Source organism: Annulohypoxylon truncatum (assembly GCF_022578515.1).
Source record: "Annulohypoxylon truncatum strain CBS 140777 unplaced genomic scaffold F4807scaffold_35, whole genome shotgun sequence".
Classification (NCBI taxonomy): Eukaryota; Fungi; Ascomycota; class Sordariomycetes; order Xylariales; family Hypoxylaceae; genus Annulohypoxylon; species Annulohypoxylon truncatum.
The window spans coordinates 106749-126651 of NW_025953821.1; the positions used below are offsets into that span (position 1 = coordinate 106749).

General features: G+C 49.2%; 6 protein-coding genes across 6 annotated transcripts; 3 read left to right on the plus strand and 3 right to left on the minus strand.

Moving 5' to 3' along the window:
* Positions 1-1216: 1216 nt before the first annotated feature.
* On the plus strand, positions 1217-1900 carry F4807DRAFT_463764 (uncharacterized protein; the record flags this gene model as incomplete). Its single annotated transcript, XM_048002026.1, has 3 exons — positions 1217-1456; positions 1576-1724; positions 1831-1900. The coding sequence occupies 3 exons, from the start codon at positions 1217-1219 to the stop codon at positions 1898-1900; spliced, it is 459 nt and encodes a 152-aa protein (XP_047850796.1).
* Positions 1901-3013: 1113 nt separating this feature from the next.
* On the plus strand, positions 3014-4124 carry F4807DRAFT_453483 (putative short-chain dehydrogenase; the record flags this gene model as incomplete). The annotated part of the gene is made up of 2 exons (XM_048000466.1): positions 3014-3474; positions 3545-4124. The coding sequence occupies 2 exons, from the start codon at positions 3014-3016 to the stop codon at positions 4122-4124; spliced, it is 1041 nt and encodes a 346-aa protein (XP_047850797.1).
* Positions 4125-4193: 69 nt separating this feature from the next.
* F4807DRAFT_470267 (uncharacterized protein) lies at positions 4194-5797 on the minus strand. The gene has a single exon (XM_048002795.1). It carries the CDS (start codon positions 5506-5508, stop codon positions 4615-4617), a length of 894 nt encoding a protein of 297 aa, XP_047850798.1. The 5' UTR covers positions 5509-5797; the 3' UTR covers positions 4194-4614.
* A 797-nt stretch (positions 5798-6594) lies between these two features.
* Positions 6595-8093, plus strand: F4807DRAFT_439560 (uncharacterized protein). Its single transcript, XM_047999212.1, has 2 exons — positions 6595-7300; positions 7365-8093. Exons 1-2 carry the CDS (start codon positions 7229-7231, stop codon positions 7752-7754), a joined length of 462 nt encoding a protein of 153 aa, XP_047850799.1. The 5' UTR covers positions 6595-7228; the 3' UTR covers positions 7755-8093.
* Positions 8094-8160: 67 nt separating this feature from the next.
* F4807DRAFT_470273 (uncharacterized protein) lies at positions 8161-12692 on the minus strand (the record flags this gene model as incomplete). The annotated part of the gene is made up of 14 exons (XM_048002796.1): positions 8161-8675; positions 8819-9658; positions 9780-10295; positions 10405-10432; positions 10492-10543; positions 10605-10616; positions 10744-10778; positions 10838-10920; positions 10995-11291; positions 11354-11789; positions 11847-12029; positions 12181-12317; positions 12406-12433; positions 12495-12692. 14 exons carry the CDS (start codon positions 12690-12692, stop codon positions 8161-8163), a joined length of 3360 nt encoding a protein of 1119 aa, XP_047850800.1.
* A 4153-nt stretch (positions 12693-16845) lies between these two features.
* On the minus strand, positions 16846-19795 carry F4807DRAFT_439561 (ARM repeat-containing protein). Its single transcript, XM_047999213.1, has 3 exons — positions 19185-19795; positions 18464-18973; positions 16846-18411 (listed from the first exon to the last, which is right to left on the minus strand). Exons 1-3 carry the CDS (start codon positions 19416-19418, stop codon positions 17503-17505), a joined length of 1653 nt encoding a protein of 550 aa, XP_047850801.1. The 5' UTR covers positions 19419-19795; the 3' UTR covers positions 16846-17502.
* Between the last annotated feature and the right edge of the window lie 108 nt (positions 19796-19903).

The following is a 19903-nucleotide window of genomic DNA, read 5'->3' on the forward strand; positions in this document are numbered from 1 at the left end:
GAGAGCCGTTGGTTCGGTTAAGCTATCACGGACTATCTTAGACTATATATTTCCCGCCTTCTGGAATGATTGGCCCAATGGTTTCCCACATTAGTCAAGTCTGAACGGTCTCGTTTTAGGGTGACCTCCGAACTCGAGCGAATTCGCATGTGTTTCCAGAACCACGGCCATTACCCCAATAGCGATCGGTGGGCAGTCGATCACGGTCTCGGCGTAGCATTTTTCTACAAAGCAACCGACCCACGATCTCCAGATTAGCAGGGAATATTCTCCAAGTTCCAATCAGATGCGGGAACTTATCTCAACAATTTTTATCCTATATTGCCTAGGTTGCATTTTGCCTATTTGTGAAAGAAGGTTGATGTCTAGTTGACGCAACGGCTTCCGTTCGCAAATTCCAGGACAATATCTGTCTTTCCGGGAGATGCAAACATTATTCTATCTGACGTTCTTGTCGGCTATCGAAGGGAGTTTCGCCGTAATGGTCTGACTTCATTAATGAAGCCGTGACCGGCGGACGTTGGAAGGAGATGTGATGCAGCCTCCCCTAAGCTCAATTGAACGAATGGAGAAGGTGTCACGGAGCTTTATGTGAGTTAGGCAGGGGAACGTCCTGCAACTTTCCTTATTAGTTTGTATACGTTTGGCGTGCCTTACATTTATTACTGTTAGGCCGTCCAAGGATCTTTTTTTTTTTTCGCTTCCCGGTGGCGGGCACCTACTTGCAGCGTCGATCACCCTCACCCCTGTGAGCCCCAGCCAGGTTGCCTGTTGGGGACTTGACATCAGACTGTCATCTCTCTGTGATACCATCAGACCCAATTTTAGAAGCAAATACAAGCTCACTTGGCCTTTGTTAACCTATCGCTGACAATCCGGTCTTCCGTAGCCCCGTTTCTTTATTCTTTAATATCTGCCATACATACCTATCCCTCAGGTCAGGGTCCCAAGCTTCCAACTAACACTGCTTGATTAAAGCTTAGCATTACTCGCGTAGTGCCGTACTACTATTAATACCACTCGAGATCTCGTCTGACTTGACCTGACCTGCAACCTGGCCTTTACATAAGATCACATACCACTGGACCACAAATCAGATTTACAGAAAGCTTAAAGCCTATTATAAACAATTTCCTCGGGTCAGAAGAACCAAGAAAGACAAAGACCTTTTCCAGGAGATATATATATAAAACCCGACGACTTATATATAATAAAGATGGGAAGCTTCACCCTAAAGACCATCCTCGCGGTCGTGGCGTCAGCTGCCCTAGGACTAGCGCTCCCGGCCTCGGAGTCGTCGTCCCCGACAGTGACGGGGACGCCTTGCACGTCAGGCAGCCCCGTCGTGACCGCCGGCTACACCATCAACTACGCGCCGGCGGTGCCGACCGTCGTCTTCGAGAACGGGTACCAGCCCGTCGAGGCCTGGGCCTCGGCCCACGTCAAGTCGACTTACGTGAGTTGGTTTTTTTTTTTTTTTTTGCTTTTTTTCTCCCTACCTCTATCTCCAATCATTCATTGGTTTAACAGGGGGGGGCGAGATGGGATGTGCGAGTAGAGGCTAATGCGAAATAGACGTTCGGCGTGCCGCCGCCGGTCGAGACCGGCTTCGCGTACGCGCAGTTCAAGTGCCAGTACTACTGCAACAACGTGCCGTCGGGCAGCTTCTTCGTGAATTACGACGGCAGCGACAAGGGGTCGCTTTGCACGTGTTTCGATGAGTTGTGAGTGCTGTCTCTTTTTTTTTTTTTTTTTTTTTTTTTTACCTAAGCTACCTAGGTTGGGTAGGAAAGGTTGGCGTGGGCGGAGCTAACATTGGATTTTTTGTAGGTTGGATCCGCAGAGCTTCGTTTCGAATAACCAGACCCTCGTCGGGGCTTGGAATAATCTCTGCAAGTAAACGGGCAAATAGGACAAGCAAATGGCTACCTAGGTAGTACGGAGTGGTATTTAACCGGGAAACATGAGATCGGCGGGTTAGGGAAGTAAAAGTCCCGGGTTTGGTAAGGGAGACGATGGGTAAGGCATGGGTTGATGGGCGATTAAGGGGGCTATCGACTTTCGTCTGTGGGTGATGGAAAATTCGTAATGGATTCTCGCCAAAGTTTCGAACCGCAAAAGTAGGATGATTTCGCCTTGATGGCAAAGTCTCGCTGGGTTATTTTTGGATTGTATATAAGTACCCGTTACTTTTCTTGTGAATATTTATCTTTTCATCTTTGGCGCAACGTGGGACCCAAAAGCTGAAGTGGTGATGGAAAGTACGCAACTCTCTCCCCTTCTGGGTATATACTAATGATCGAATCGCTAAGCTATTGCCGTAGTTCTCGTATGATATGATTGCGATTTTATCTGCGGTGACATATGATTGTGTACAAATCCCTGAAAAGGGCCTTGGTTCCTCAGGCGAAATGTACGGATCTTGTCCGCCGCGACTTATCACCGAGGACTTGGCAACTGCTCGAGTATAGTTGAACGGCACTTGGGACAAGGCTTCGTTGCTATTACTAGGTGCGTCGTATCTTTACTGGCTGGCTTATACCATGTCGTCCAATTGTGCTTGGCACAAAAGAGCCTCTATTTCTAACCCTGGCCACTTAGCGCCCTTTGCATCCCTCGTTAATCTTGGAATCCAATCGAAAGGGCGTGAGTAGGATGAATCTAAGGCAGATCTAAGTGGGGCCGTATGCAGGTGTTACCGGAAAACCGGACGAACCGGACATAAAACCAAGTTCTTGCATAATAAGCATGGGGTCGATAGTTGTCGAGGGCTTCGAAATGTGAGATATAAGGAGGCGCCTTAGCGCTCGAAATCGTCCCTGGATAAGGGAGTATGGTTGTAAGATATAGATGGATTCGGTGTAACTATTTACTATAAAAGCGGAAAGTTGGAAGGGCTGCATGTCGTTGGTTGCAAAGCGAGATCTGACGAATTCGCCTCATGCCTGGTCCTTGCTTGCTCCGACTTATATAGTCATACTAGGGAGACTCTAAAGACAAAGGTCTCAGATAGATGGCTAGTCCCAGAGGCACTATATTCTTGACAGGCGCCAACGGTGGCCTCGGTTGCGGCATCGTTTCGAAGATCATCTCGACGCCCGAGCTCGCGGGTCATCACGGCATTTACGCCGTTCGCAACGCTTCTTCCGCCGCGGCGCTCAAGTCCACCCTTAGGAAAGCGCCCACTTCTCACACGTACGATATCATATCGCTAGAGCTATATAAGCTCGCTAATGTTCGCGAAGTCGTCGATGCTATCAATTCTCGCGTAGCCAAGGGCAAGGTCCCTCCAATTCGGGCGCTTATCCTAAACGCGGGCTATAATGACTTGGGACACGAGTCCTTCACCGAGGAAGGATTTGAGACAAGTTTCGTGGCTAATTATCTGGGACACTGGCTGCTGACCCTAAAGCTGCTCCAAAGCATGGACGCTGAGAATGGAAGAGTCGTCGTGGTCAGCAGTAACTCCTACGAGTAAGCACTTACCCATGTGGCGATTCAGCCCCTTTTCAAGAAACTGGACTAGTTGCTTAGGCGGTTTCAGTGTCAACCACCCCGTCCACAACATAGATGGCTATTACAAAGAGGAAAAGTGGAAGGTTTTCTTCCGCGAGGATAATATCGACGCTATCGCAAAGGGCACCTGGAGTAGCAACAAGGATGATCTTCCTCGAAAGGCTGGGACTAGGCGATATGGCGTGGCTAAGATGTGCGCGGTTATGATGGTGTTAGAGCTCCAGCGCCGCCTCGATGCCGACCCCGCGCTTAAGGGCATCTCTCTTGTCACCATCGATCCTGGGTCCATGGGCACCGGTCTCACCCGTAGAGGCAGTTGGTTTATACGTACGATTCTTTTCCCGATGATTGTGCCCTTATTAGCGCCCCTGTTGACGTGGCTGAATCCTAACGGTGACGTTCGTACCGTTAGCAAGTCGAGCAACGACGTCGTAGAGGCCGCTTTTGAGACCGGCCCTAGGCTGAGAGGCAAGTATCTAAACGGCTCCGAGCTTCAGGAGATTGTGCCTGAGGCTTTGGATGCCAAGAAGAGAGCCATGGTTTGGAGGGACAGCGTGAAGTACACTAACTTGACTGAGCAGGATACTCCGCTAATCAATTGGAAGTAAGGCTGTTTGCGAGGGGACTTTGGATTTCCTAGAGATGCCTATAATTGTGTTAGATTGTTATTACCCATATTTCCTTAGTATTGTACGATAGGTTCTAACCAACCGTTTTTTTAAGTATCCATATCATCATCTTAGCACTTTAGTACCTAATTAGAGCAGGATGGTTGGGCCATAACAAGGTCATTCGATCAGTCTGGCACAGATCAGGATGGACAAAAGGGGTTTAGGTTATAGGAGAGGAATTGAAAGGGGTTTGTTCAGACGGTGTCGTATTTACTTTGCGTCAAACTATCGGGCCAGTTACCCGCGCGTATCGAGCGACGACTGAGGAAGCACAGTTCATAAACTGTCTTCTAGAACGACCCAAGCCCCGAAAAACACCCTTGCAACCCAATTAATGCCGTCCTATCATCAGGCATTAAAGGGAGGGACCATAAAAGACCTCCATTGTCTGCGAACGTGTCACCTCCCAACCCTAATCCTTCTTTTCCTAATTCTCAAACTCAGCACCATCCTTCTCTCCCTCCATATCAACATCCTTATCCTTCTCTGCCCCAGCCTTCTCCTCCTCCTTCTTATCCTTCTTCTTCAACGAAGCAGCAGCAGCAGCAGCGGAACTTCGACGCGCCTTCTCCTTCTCCTTATCCATCTCCTCGGCCTCAACCTCCGCCTCCGCCTCGCGCGCAGCAGCAGACTGCGGCTGGAACAGCGCGCTGGCGCGGCGGTGCGTCGGGTTCGTGGGGCTAATGACGCCGAGGCTGTCGCGCGGCACGAAGCGGCTGCTGCGCCGGCGCTCCGGCATCTCCTGCGGCGTGCCCATGGTCGCGGCCGCCGGCGTCTCCGGCATCGGCCGCTCGCCCGCCAGCACCGAGCTGCGGAAGCTGCTTGTCGAGCTCGCTAGCGATGAGAGGCTTGCGCGCAGCGGCGTCGTCGTGGGGAGGCCGGGAAGGCTGGGTGTGGATGTGGATGTGCTGCCACCTGCCGGGTAAGGCGTCGCGGGCTGCGCGTAGCGGGGGGGAGGTGTGCGCTGTTGCTGGCCGGATGTCTGGGAGCGCGCCGTCGCGGCGTGGGGGTTGTTGCCGATGCGCGAGCTGCGCGGGACCATGCCCGGGGTCGCCTCGATGGGTACGCTGTCCGTTGACGAGGTCGATGAGGCGCGCGAGCTGCGCGGGGTCGCGATGTATTCTGTCTGGATTGAGCGAGCCAACAATGAGCGGCGGGGCGCGGGCATGGGCGTATTGACCGTGGAGGGACTTTGGCGGGTTCCTTGCGTGGTGGCGCCGAAGGGCGTTGCGTTGGTCATGGGCGTGTCGCCGTCGTAGTCGCGGAGAGGGGTGCCCGGGGGCGACGCCGACTTCTGGTTCTGGTTCGAGGAAGTACCCATGATGGAGGTTTTTTGAGGGTAGTTTGGATGGATGGACTGTGGAAGTTGAAAGAGTTGTTGAGGTAAGTTGTGTGGGCAGCTTGACCACCTGTTGCTGCTTTGTTTACTAACGAGTTAGAAGGAGAGCCTAGAGTGAGGGCGGTAAGACCTACACAGCAAGAAATAAATGAGGCGAGATTGGGTTATTTTTTTTCGTCGTTAGGGGCAAGATATTCCCTACCGGCTTCTATGACTGTTCGTTGTTTGTCACCTGCTAATGATTATTCACAGCTGCCTTGCGGGTGATTCATGATCTCTCAGGCTCACGTTTGTTGACATTGGTTCGTAGTGTTGACTGTACACACTGCTATAACGCGTCTATACGGTGCTACCAACTGTCGGAGCCAGGTGGATGCCATAGCAAATCAGTCCCGACGGTTGACAATTGGCACGGCAGGCAATGTCATGATCTCGTGGTTCCTAAGCTATCTAGGGACCTAACCTACTAGGTACCGGTACTAATTCCCCGGGAGTCTTTTAGGGCCATTTCACGAGTTCTCTCGGGTCGAGGAATTATATCTCTCCTATCCATTAAAACGTCAGAGATAGCATCTACTCCAACCACTATCGTCGTTTCTTCGATGGTTGATCGCCCTAAAGCTGTTTTCGCCCTCTAACAATTTCGATGCGGTATATCCCACGACATTAGGGGGGTTACACTATTTTCTGTATGAATACCCTCGGTTTAATAACAATATATGACTTTGCAATTATTTGATACTATTCCTTGAATATTCTGAATTTCTACCGTGCTAGGTTATAGTAGACTTGAAGGCCTTCCTTGAATGACATGACACTAGATATCTCCCTTCTTCCTTGATAATAGCACGATGATTACTAATATTCAACACCTTAAAGATCATTAGATTTCCTCGAGTAATAAATTCGGCATTATATTTATTCATATCATAATTTAGGATACGTTCGAAATATTATGTCTTCTATCATTGCCAAGACTTTTTAGAAGAATCTTATTGGACGTCGTAACTATAACGAATATCAAACGAATATTTAACAAACACAGCAACCGATGCCCATATAACGAAGGCTAATGGCTATCTCTTAATGATGTTCGTAAATCCTAAGGGTTGATCATGTTCGCATTACGTGATCTCATGACTATACCGACTTCTGTTTGCCGACATTCAGCTATATCGTATTCCAGCCAAATACGAGTTTTGATCTTCCGTTATGATCCCGTAGGATGCTACTATACCTCCGTTTTGGGTCTTATGTTTTGAGCCCTATCGTGATTCTCACCAATGATACGACGTCCTTTCGCCGTTAGCCGCTAGCCATAAGCTTACCGCCACCCAACACCGATCGAGGCTTTTATCTCCCACGAACGTGTACGGCCACGCGACTGCCACGCTCATCATCCCGATGTGCGGCCGTTGAATCCGAGAATGCATGATTGGATATGACGAAGCGGTGAAACGGCGCCGGCGAACTTTGAGGTAAACGACAAGGTTGGATTGACGGTCGATCCATCACGACGTCTCCATTACTATTATTATAAAGGAAGGACCAAAGACGTCTTTCGCTCTTGCTATCATATTACCATCATTATCATCATCATCCAAAAAGCGCTTGCATAATAAGCTCGAACTTTCCCAACCTCCAAAACCACTTCTGCCGCAACATCGACCTTCACTTGCAATTGAATAACCTCTCTTTCATCATGAAGTTCTCCACGGTGATCAATTTCTTGGCGGCGACAGGTCTGGCGATTGCTATGCCATCATCTCATCAGGTAAGATGCAACTTCGTAGTTCAACGTATGAATCTACAAACCCGACTAACGCGTTACACGCAAGACCCGATCTGTCAACGAGGTAGCTTCGCGCTTGAAGCGTGATACTTCCGGTGGCGGCTTCACCCACGTCGGCTCTGACAACGTCGTCCGAACCTTCGACAGGGATTTGAACGTGGTCGACTTCGCACACCTCGACGGCCGCACCCCGTCAGGAGACGCGCGGAGCCCCAGCGCCGCCGTGCTCGAGGAGGTCAAGCAGGCTAAGGCGAGATCGGCGGCCCAGGCCTCGAAGCCGCGCTCGCGGAGCCCGCTCGAGGGGAGACAGCAGCCTAGCTGCGTCAGCGAGTTCTGCCCGGACGACGACTACTGCAAGGGTCTGTGGCTCTACGGGTACAACTGCACGTCCTGCATGATTGTCTCGAACAACATCGGTAACTGCCAGCAGTTTTAGACGGCTTAAAAGGGGTTGCGTACAGGATTTTCTAGGGGTGGAATGTCAATTCACCATACTTGAGACTACATTAGGGCAGGGTTCTAAGCGTTTTCTTTGCGTTTTTCTTCGATCCTCTTTGTAACGTTAAAAGATCATGCTTAACAATACGTGGTCTATTAGTTCATCTTCACCTACCTAATTACTCCTGTCTCGGTATGCTATCAGAGTCAAAATCCCAAATCTAAATATCTTGGTACTTCATATTCTATAACTCATGTTTTATTACTTTGTAGTGAGACAGGACTTAAATAATTGAGATGAGAATATTGAATCTATTATACAAGATATCATCGTTGCAACGATTCTGCTAGGGGTTATTATGGGAGACGTATGGTGAACCAGGTCCGTTAAACCGCCAGAGATTTTAGCCACCTTTAGCAGGACCAGGAGCTTTGGCGACTTTAGGCACATGGCCGGCCGCCAGGGGGCTCAACCCCACATAATGGCCATAGGGATCTTGACCGTTGGGACCACTTGCCGGACCAGTCCAATAAATCCATATTCGATGGGTCCCTGGGGCCAATGCACCGGTAATATTGATGCCATATGAACCTCCAACTTGTCGAACCGCAGCCACGTCTAAGTTCACTCCGTTTGCGGCCCCCCATTGCGTCAAAACTGGTGATATCATGTCTAGAAGATCCGGGCCTTCGTTAGGTAGTGGGCTCGGAATAGAACCACTAGCTATCTGGACAGCCCAATAGCCTGAAGCCAGCATGTTCTGGAATACGGCGTAGAGATCTGCATAAGTAGGCCATGCTACTCCGGGAATTGCCGGCAGCTGAGTTCGAAGGCTATCACAAACTGCTGTCAAGCCACATTGACTGTTAGGCACATTGTTTTCAATAGTCTGAAAGCCATTGGGAAGGACAGCGGGAACTGCAGGGTTGGTTAGCAATTAGTTCCTTAGTATGGTAAAACTTCAAGGTAATCTGGGCATTCCCTGAGGTCGATGACTCCTAAACATGCTCGGGCAAGAGATTTTAAGAACACACACTTAGGAAACGGAAGGGGAAACTTACTCGTCGCATTAGTGCCTGCGGGATATGGGGGATATACAATAAGACCGTCATCAGCCTCTTTGCCTTTCCCTTTGCCTTTGCCTTTCCCCTTGCCTCCAGGTCCTTTGCCTCCAGGTCCTTTGCCTCCAGGTCCTTTGCCTCCTCGTCCCCCTCCTCGTCCTCCTACGCCGCCGCCGCCGCCTCTTCCTCCCCCTCCAGCGGGTGGCGGTGGTGGCAGCGGTGGTGGTCCTCCTGGTCCTCCACCGCCTCCTCCGGCTGGTGGGGGAGGAGGAGGAACGGTAGGAGCGGGAGGAGCTGCTGCTGGTGGTGGAGCTGGTGGTGGAGGACCACCACCACCTGCTGGAGGAGGAAGGGGGAGAGGAGGGGGAGGGCCACCTCCACCTGCTGGAAGAGGAGCAGCAGGAGGAGCGGGAGCAGCTGCTGCTGGTGGTGGAGCTGGCGGTGGAGGACCACCACCACCTGCTGGAGGAGGAGGAGCAGCTGGAGGAGGAGGAGCAGCTGGTGGAGCGGGAGCAGCTGGTGGTGGTGGTGGTGGTGCTGCTGGCGGTGGAGGACCACCACCACCTGCTGGAGGAGGAGCTGGTGGAGCGGGAGCAGCTGGTGGAGCGGGAGCAGCTGGTGGTGGTGGTGCTGCTGGTGGTGGAGCGGGAGGAGCTGCTGGTGGTGGAGCTGGCGGCGGAGGGCCACCTCCACCTGCTGGAGGAGGAGCAACAGGAGGAGGAGGAGGAGGAGGAGCTGGTGGAGCGGGAGCAGCTGGTGGAGCGGGGGGAGCTGGTGGTGGTGGTGGTGGTGGTGGTGGTGGTGGTGCTGCTGCTGGTGCTGCTGCTGGCATCCTTATCCCTATAATTCAATTAGAACTCTTCTTTACCTACGCCGGGCAGCTGAAATGCGTTGGCCAGGAGATAATCATCCCAGTTAATGTAGTAATAAGTAGCTGTCTGGGGGAGGCGATGATACTGACATCTATTAACCCACTGCGTCACAATTTGGTCAGTCTCCCCCGGGAAAGCAGATGCCGCCTTGGTCTTGGCTTGTTCTAGCAGGGTATCCAAGCTTGGGCGATCCGTAGGATTATGATACATGCATTCGTATAGCACCTGTCGAAGGTCTTGGTCAACCCAGTTGTAGTTGGGGACAGTCGGATCACGAAGTAACGGGCAGTAAGAAATTGGAGGGCGGACAGGTAGCGCGTCCATCTCCGCGTGTACTTGGGCATCGAGCTGTGCGCGAGTAAACCCTATCGGTAGTGCAGCCATTACCGCAGCGTATACGGCGGGGGGGATTTGCGGTGCCGGCGGTATAGGTGGCTCGAATTTAGTAATGAGACACCACATCGTCTCAATAATGGTCAGCTGAAACTCGGTAGAGGATTTGTTCATGATTCTCACCAAAGCTATCCCCCAAATGTTCGTGTGGGGACCGTAGAAGCCAGCTTTGGTTGACGCGGCTATCTCGGTTCCTTGTCGAGTTGCTGGGACTATATTTTTTTTATATCTGGTCAGTATTCCGTTTCGTATGGATACATAGTGGGAGTCTGCTTCTTGTACTATTCACAGCCCCAGTTCAAGGACGATGTTGTAACATACAATGATCCCATTCCGCTCCGAATTGTTCCTATGTTTATCAACATCCGCGAAATATAAGTGCGCTTCAAGTTGACGATGCGAACTCACAGGTGCAAAGAAACTGTCCTTCCCTCTAAATCGTCGCCATGTATAATACATGCTTGATGGTGGCAGGGTGAGCTGCAAAGGTTGCTTCAGGAAGAGACTAGGTCATTACTCACTTGCGCTTGTCTCTATTAAAGAAGGGTGTCAGCATTCTTCCACAAAAGAATACGTCCGTTGAGTAACTTCCGTGCCCGTTCAAGATTTGAAAAGGCCAAGAGTGTAAGGTTAAGGGATATAGAGGAAATGGTCACGTACTGCTTGATCACGTCCGCCAGTCCAAAATCCCCTAACTGCACGGTTTATTATTATTTCAGATCCATCTAAAATCTTTTCATCGGTATAAGCTTACTTTGAGCCTTGGAACCAATTCATGTTCTGAAGCTGCCCTGTCGACGTCTCTGACATTTTGTAGATCTATATCGCCGATGAAAACTAGAAAGAGCGAAAATTGTAAGCAGACTGAAACACGGAAACACATAGGATCCTATACGTATATAGGTACTTACCGTTCGACGGATCAATATCAAAATGAACAAGATTCTTTCGCCTGTTAGCCATATACCCCGGGGGGATATCCTCGATCATGTCCTGAGATACAAGATTGTAACCCGTCTGATATTCATTCTGTTTCGCGGCGCTGTAAGTTTGTACCTCAAGACCAACTGTTTCTCTGTTTTTGTTGCCTTCAAACACCTTCGTAGTTGTGCTTGTGCGCTCTCTATGCGTTCCTTTTGTCACCGGATCGACTCGCAGTGGGTGGAATTTCCTTGGGGGATATTCCATTGCGACGCAGGCCCTGACAACTATTGGCATAGTCTCTCAGCCTCTTCTTCTTCTATTTGGACTTTGGATATAGATGACTTACGACAGAGCCAAAACGACCACAGGACTCGGTTAGGAATTCTTCCCCCGTGTATCGGATTTATCCGCAAATCATTCTCCAGCCTTTCGATGAGCTTTTCTAGATCTCCATGGTGAATATACTCGGTAATGATGAAGTCGCGAATGTTATTGTTGTTGGTTAGGGCGGCGGCGTTGTGCGCATTGGCACGATTTCCCTTGACTTCTCTGCGCCGCTCTGCCCGCCATTGCAAGTCACGGTTCCGTCGTCGCATGCTCCGCCTGGTGCGTCGATCATTTATTATCTGCCTCCTTCGCCGTTCAAGTTCGCTGTCCTCTCCACTCGAGTCCTCATGCACACTAGAATCATCAAAGTCCCCCGGGTCTATGTAGTTCCGTATAGTTTTGCCAACGTCCCCAGGTTCGTACAATCTAATGCAATGCGCCGATCTGTTCACTTTCTACGTCGTATCTTGTTACTATACTGTCGGCTTAACTTCGTGCTAGAATCAACTTACTCTGTGTGATTTTGCCTCTTTATGCAGCCTGGGGTCTAAGCGGAAGCTGTTCTGGTAAATTCTTTTTTGGAACTTAACAACATAGTCAGTCCTCACCGGCGGCGGGCCGGGCTCCGTACGTCTGAAAAGAGAAGCAATACCATGGCCCCCATAACCTAGATTGCGCCGGAATGTCCATTCGGGCTACGGCGAGAGGTGTTAGCTGCTGTCGACTTATCATATATATACATCATTGAGGAATAATTCTAAGCCTGCCTAGAAAGAGGGGATGAACAACTTGATGAAGCAGACAGCGCCGAGAAGATGAGATATTTAGGGAATATATATAGCTTACAGGGTTGACGAACCACATCCTGAACAACGAGTGTTGCGTCTGGTAGTTTGCTAGTGCTCCCGGAAGGGGAGCGGCTTGGCCTAGATTCACGGGAGGTGCTGCTGGAAGACCTAGAGCCAGGGGTGCAGGTGGAACAGCTGATGTTAAAACACGTTTTTGTTAGCGCTTTCAACATCCATCGCCTCCTTAAATTTAATAACGCAGATTTGAAATTGTTTCACTCACTGCCGAACGTTAGCTTGGTAAATATTCGCTATGCAACCGAAGGGTAACAATTCCGACACGGTTTGTTTTAATACATACCCGTAGCTAACTTTTGCGTCGCCTTTGGCTGGAAATTTCGCAAACTGCCATAGAGGTACGACTGCAGCGTTCCATATGGTACCCAAGGTAGTCTGGGTGTCTGTCCCCGGATCTCTATACTCCTTGAACATATAGCTCTCTCGCTGAAATATACCTTCATAAGCTCTGTCTCTCCGCGCCTCTTCGGCCGCCCTCGCTGCTGCCGCCATTGTCTCTGTATGCTTTTCTCCTCCCACAAATCTTGTAGTTGTTGAGAGTGTCACTACGCAGAAGTGTAGGTGAAAGTGATTGGCTAAGACACTTGCGCGTGGCATCTTCAAGAGTCGGTAAAATCAAATCTCTGACAAAGAAAAGGGTTCTGACGTTCTCGGCATCTTATTGTCAAACACAATAGAACATCAGAACAAAGGAAAGAGTAGAGTGGAATGTTACCCATCTTGTAAAGGATCCTGGCACCTACTGGAGGTGTTCATGGTTATTATCGCAGTCGATCCACCAAGTTCTCATTTTCCCGCTTTGAAGGCAGCATAATGGTCATCACAGCCGCGGCAAGGTTCAGTGTTAGAAAGAGTAGAAAATGCATGGTTCGTAGACGTATTCTAGATATTAGATGTGTTGTTAATTGCGGTAGGGAGAAATAATTCGAGTTGTGTAGGTAAGAGGACCAGTTGTGTAATTTGGTTAGGCGTTGGAGTACGATGTGAGGGAAACGCCGTTAGCACGAAGGAATTATCATATCACTAAGAAAGGGCCTTGAAGTTCATAATCGTTAGATATTAGACGATAATTCCACAACTCATCACTTATAGCTTGTTGACGTGTATGAAGAGGACCTGTCCAACAAACAAGAATGGTGGAAGAAATATCAAGCTTCAGCCATTGAGTGAGCATACCTTAGTACCTAGGTTATGAGACAAATGATGAGTGAAATTCGAGAGATATCTATGGATTGTATATTTCACTAGTATTTCTCAGGTACCATATACACTTCCAGCAACCAAACCGTTCGTAAACAAATTCATGGAATCTTCGGAGCTGGTTGATGATAAGCCTTAGTGAACAACGTTAATATGTAAATACGGTGTGTTCAGAGCACTGGGTTGCGCATAGGGCGCAGTGGACATTAGATAAAGGCCGGAGTTGGCTGAACATCCTCCATTAGAAGGGAAAAGATACTGGAAGTATAAAAAAGTAAAACGTACTGAGCAGAGGCGGGTTGGATCAAATCAGTTAGGAGGTATTCAAGTACAAATAAAATTTACCAAGTACGTAGCATATTTATTGGCCAATCAAAATCTAGGAGAAGCCTTTAAGGTTTTAAATCACTGTCAGGTACGGGGGTACTTGACTGCCCAAAGCGTAGGTGAGTCACGTCGTCAAGGGTGACGATGATTTTTGGTGTGATTCAGCACTTTACGTACGGTACGGTACCACTTGATTTTTGTCTATTCCAATCGTACATTCCCAGAATGGAATATTATTTTCCAAAATTCGAACTCGTAGCAGGGTCAGTAACGAGCACACTCTCTAATCAGCAGCACTCATCCCATTCCACCCTTTGCTATAAATACCCAGGTCAACTTCTCATCTTCAAACTCTCCCACCTTCAACTTTCCAACACAACTTCCACCCTCACCTTCGAAATCCAGCAACATACAAACTGTAAGTTTCCTTTTCACTCCATGTCACTAAGTACCTAGCCCTTCTTCTTCTTCCTCCTTCGTAGTATTACCACCTCTACCTTTGCACCCTTCCATCACCATCTTCCACCATCACCACCTTCCATCATCACCTACTTCTACCACCACTTTCTTCCATCATTATCTTCCATCATCACCTTTCATCATCATCATCTTCCATATTATCTTCAATCATCAACATCAACCTAACCTTATCTCCATCCACCCTTACTCACGAGTCCAGACATATTCAAATCGCATCGACTAAATATGCCACACCAGTCGCGATCGCCTCACCATCCGTCGCAAAAATAAAAGTAAGTCTATTGATCATCCCGCTCCACTAACTTGCCTCGTCCTCTACCATCTAATAAACCTGTACCCGAATAAAATGCCCTTACCCAACCATTTTAACCAACAAAAATATTTTTTCATCACCCATCATTTGACACCCGTCTAACGATTATTTCGTAATCATGAAATCCTACCTTGCCCTTCACTATCTCTTCCCTCAATTTTTTTTTCACTTCAAAATAAATCCCCCTTCAACGTATCTCACTAACCAACAATGTTTTTTTCACCTGCCCCTTCAGACATCCTTCGACACCCGACAACGAGTTACCACGACGCCGAACCCGAGCTTCCTGATCTATCGGAGATTATAGGAGCAAAGCCCCCTCTCAACCGTCGACAAACCTACCCTCTTCCCCCCCGGAAAAAAAAACACAGGTGAGTGCCTTCCTCCCCGGTCAATCCCGTCGCAAAGAGCCAATCAAACCTCCCCGTTCCGGCGGGCTACAATGGTCCCTGGACGCGCGCCTTGCCTTCGGGCCCGCGACGCAGAGAAGCTCAAGTGTTCCCGAAGAAGCTCCAGATCCCGGCAGCTGAGTGCATGTGATGCTTGGCGGCTAGAGGCCAACCGGGTATCCCAAGTTGCCTGCGAGACTTCGAAGCTCGCCTTGGGTATATTGGCGGGGGCGTAGGCGAAGATAACCGAAACGTCGTAGCTCCGGCTGCCCTTTCTCCCTTCTTTCCCCGGCTGTCGCGATGCGGCGCCGCCCCGCCATGTGAACTTGGCCCACGATGCGCGACTAGTAAGGTCGCCCTCTGCTAAAGAGGACGGCGCCTCGTGTGCCCGACAAAAGGCCAGACCCCCTAGGGGTCCGCGGGGTCGGGTAGTTTCGAGCTGCCCTTGGTCGCTCGGTTCGTTATGGGTAGGCCTCGTTTAAATCGCCCCTCGCGGCAAGTGCTGCCAGGGGAAGCCGAGACTAATACCATGTGGGTTGGACCCCCCTCCAGGGTGAGGATGCTTCGAGGGTCTGTAGTTTGGATCTCCGGTCAAGGGGTAAAGACCGGTCTGTGGTTTAAGGTTAGGACCCCACCTATGGATGGCTTTATAGCTGAGATCCTTAGCCGCGATGGGGGGCCCGGGAGGATCTGTTGGTCCTACCCCCAGTTTTTGCTCCCCTTTTATTTTCCTTTGTCAATAATATAGATCACCTTCGAGTGGGGGAGATCTCCAGTCATGTTTTCCTTTTTCTATTTCTTTTTGGAATCTTTTTTGGAATCTTTTTTGGAATGCTATTTCGCGCTTGTTTCTCTTGTTTTCTCTTGGTGAACTTGATAACCTTTCACAGATCTAGGTTTCGCCCTCGGCGGAGGCACTGAGAGCCATCTTGAAAAGCTCGGGCAATCCTCGCTCAAGTATGAGGGTTGCCAAGGGGGGAGACTTGCCATTTGCTTCAGCGCAGTCGACCCTCTTCTATTCCCATTGGGAATAGAGGGCATAATTTTTCTACCTTTCTTTTTTTTTTTTTTTTTCGTTGTGAGCGTTGCTTTGAGCATCGCCATGAGGAAGACATGCCAGCCATCCGGACAGTTCCTAGTAATGATGTGCTTGACCGCTGCTCAACCAAGCTATGTACATGTTTACTACATTTACTACATTTACTACATCTCACACCGTAGTCTAGGTAACTTACTAAAGTCTGATCCATCACATACACTTAATTCCATCAAGACGTATTGTGAAGATATACAGTTCAAGGGACCACCCCAAATTCTGGCTCGTACTTCTCGAAGGACATCTTCTAATCACCTAAAATTAGAACCTCGACTATTTTACTTAAGATTCATTACACCTATTATCGAATTTGCAATTCTGGGTTTTCTTATTTCTAATTAGTGTTACCCGTCATGAAGTGGACATGTACGTGTCCATGGCAACATCTTCCGGTGAGTACGATTTGGTGATTTCGGCTTCGAGACGCAAATCTCGTGCTCCATTTTTGCAAGCCAGCCCCCGTCTACCTTCTTAATGGCTCTATGGGTGAATCCTAGGTATATTAAGTAGCCATGGGAAATAGCTTAGGTATAGTTAACATTGTAGTTGATTTTTAGCGCCTACATTATGTAAGATGCTTATCTACCTTAACTTTTTACTAGACAATGACTTCATAATTATTCAAATTTCAAATACTATCGAAATAGAGACCCGATCGACATGTCGAAGTAATCCATAGTGCAGTGACATATATAGGCACGAGTAATGACATGTATGATCCGTATCTTACTGAAGAACAGCACATCTAAATGCGATGTGTTTGACGACCTTAACAAGTACTAGCTGGTAGATTTCACATTCAGAGCGAGGAACACTGGTCACGGTTTAAACACATCAAGGTACATTTGTGTAATGATCAATTTTGGGGGGTAAGCTAAAAGCTAAACGCATCATTGCCGTCTTGCTAAGCCTACCGAGTAACTGACTAATGACTACGTCCATCGAAGGCCAATTTACCACTTGGTAAGACCAACAAAGTGAGTCGTCTAGCTTCTCGGATTTCGGAAGATCAGTGTCCTACCACTTGGGAGCGACATCATTAAGAGCAACTTTCCTGGTGACAAACTGGGTTGTTGATATGGTTACCAGTTCGTTGCGCAGTGCTCTTTCAGTGATCTTCCCCACATCAAGATTCACTCAGAATCCCTGTGACTTATAGAGGGTAGGAGCTTTCAAGCTACCATTGACGACCCTCGTTCAAAATGTATCACCATCTCCTCCTCAACCACTTCTCCATTTCTCCTTCTCAGGTTGGAGCTTTAAAGCTACCAAATTGCCTGTGTAGAAATTATCCTCTCACGTGGTTGACCAAGGTTCAAATGTTCCTCATAACTCGATTAACTCCGTTCTCATTGGGACTTGTGCAGGGGTGTGGGCTACATGCAGGGCAAAGCGGGGGAAATTTTTGGGGGTATGATGTCTGTGCTGTGACTATGTGCTGGATTGCCCAATGAGTTCGTAATATCGGGTTTGCGAAAAGATTGTAAGGACGCCGCCTTACATATCCATCGAGTCGGCACCGTTCGCGAAGTTGAATCCGCCGCCTTGCCCGCCGTTGGTTCCAAATCCGAACGTGCCGTTAGCCTGGGTTTGAGCGGCCATGCCATCTTCAGCGTTCTCATCTTCGTCGGAGAAGTACTTCTCGATGATGTTGTAAGACTTCATGTAGATCTCCTCGTTCGCGTTTGTCTGACAATCGTGGATCTTCTCCATACCTCCGCATTCCTCGATGAACAAGGCGTAGCGGTTGATCGACTCAGGACCCTCGCCAGCTGCCTGCTTGTCAAGATCACCCACCTTCAGGATATTCTCTAGGCCGTCAAGAGCGACTTGGATGATCTTGTTGTCAGGGCATCCAAGAAGGTCGCATAGAGGCTTGATGCAGCCCTGCGAGACCAAATATCTGATCTGTTCGGGCTTTTGAAGACCGCCGCTAGTCGCATTACTTATGGCCCAGCATGCCTCCTTACGGGTTTTCAGATCGCCATTGGACAAAAGATGGATTAGAGGCGGGATCAGGTTGTGATCGATGACAGACTGGATCTGCTGAGAGTTGCCAGCAGTGATGTTCGAGATGGTCCAGCATGCCTCCTTGCGAATACCATCCTTGTTGGAGCTCAAGAGAGATAGCAGGGAAGTCAGTGCGCCGCAGTTAATGATGACTTGGGTCTGGACGTCGTCACCAGTAACAATGTTGCCAACAGATCGGAGCGCAGGGGTCTGGACGGATGTGGAAGCATGCATGAGCAATTCCACGAGGCGGCGGGGGATTCCGGCTTCGATAACGGCTTGGATCTTATCATTAGACCCGTCAGACAGATACGAAATGGCCCAGCAGGCATCGATAAGAACTTCATCGTCAAGGGAGTAAACCAGCTTGGCCAGAACCGGGAGCGCGGGTGCAATCTGTTAGAGTCAATAATATGATCGATCAAGATATAAGTGTGATTAAACTCACGGTATTCCAGTCTGGTTGAGGGGTCTTGCCTCGGCAGAAGTTACTCAACGTCCATGTAGCATTTCGAAGCATGCTGAGCTTGCGGCTGTCACCAAGTAGATTAAGTAGAGGCTTCAGGGCGCCGCAGCTCAAAACGTAATCTCGGCATGATGGACTGTCGCCAGCGATGTTGCCCAAGGCCCATACGGCCTGCTCACGAACGTCAGGCTCGGGGCTTGAGAGGAGCTCGACAAAGATAGGAACGGCGCCAGCCTCGATAACTACTTGAGTCTGAGTTGCACTTCCCGATGCGATATTGGTCAATGCCCAGGCAGCCTCAAACTGAACCAAGGTATGAGGCGAACGAAGGAACTCTACGAATCGGGTAACGACACCGGTCTTGATGACCTCCTCGATAGGAGGGTTTCGCTCTTTAGAGAGAAGCTTTCTGAACTTAGTAGTAGCTTGAATCTGCAAATCGATTTGGTCGGAGAAGACACCTTGGACCATCTGAGGGAGGTCCTCGTTAAGCTATTTGATTCGAGTATTAGCATCATGATTAGATAGAAAGATAGGCATTGCAGATGGCGATGGCGACAAGCGACGCTATTTTTCCGATAGTATGGATGCGGTTGATTACTGTGGAGCCACTCGTCGCCATAGCAAAGTGGAACGGGAAGAAGGAAAAAAATAAAAATAAAAACAAAACACGGATAAACATCGTTGTAGATAAAAATCATACCTGACTCTCTGTGGGAGCAGATTCATCATCGCTGTCAGGAGCAGCGCCTAAGGAAGCACCAGGACGCGAGTCGCCGGTGCCAATACCTCGTCGCTTGGCCAAGTTCTCCTCACGCTTAGCCTTACGGATCTCGACAGCTTGCTCCTCACGTCGTCGGCGAAGTTCATCGGGCTTAAAGGTGCCCTTCGCCTTATAGTTAGTACGACGATGCTCGGGGATGAATCTGTCGGCCATGATTGCTGATGGTGTATTCGCTTGACCGTTTCAAGTGGCGGAATAGACCAAATAGGTGTGGTATTTGGGATAAGGCGGGGTGATTTGTTTTGCTCGCCCCCGTCAAAGTTTTAAGGGTTGACGAATTACGGAATGAAATTGACGTGGAGACGATCAAGTATTGGTATCGCGTTGTGATGGAACAAAATGCACCTCTTTACTCGTCCACGCGAAAGTTGGAAGAGAAAGAGAGTGGAAATAGTGGAAGTGGAAAGAAAAGAGTTGGTTGTTCTAGTGGGGGAAATTATTCTGATGCTGGAAACAGCAGAAGAATTTGGATTAAGATGGATTTGGTCGCTCTTTCAACCGCTAGCGGGGATCTTTTAGGTTCAACAGGATGAGGCAGCCAGATCTGGGCCAATCAAGGTGCCTTACATCAACCCCACCTCACAGCACAGACCACATAGAGGAGCATATGAAAGGCAGGTGACTATCATGTGACACCG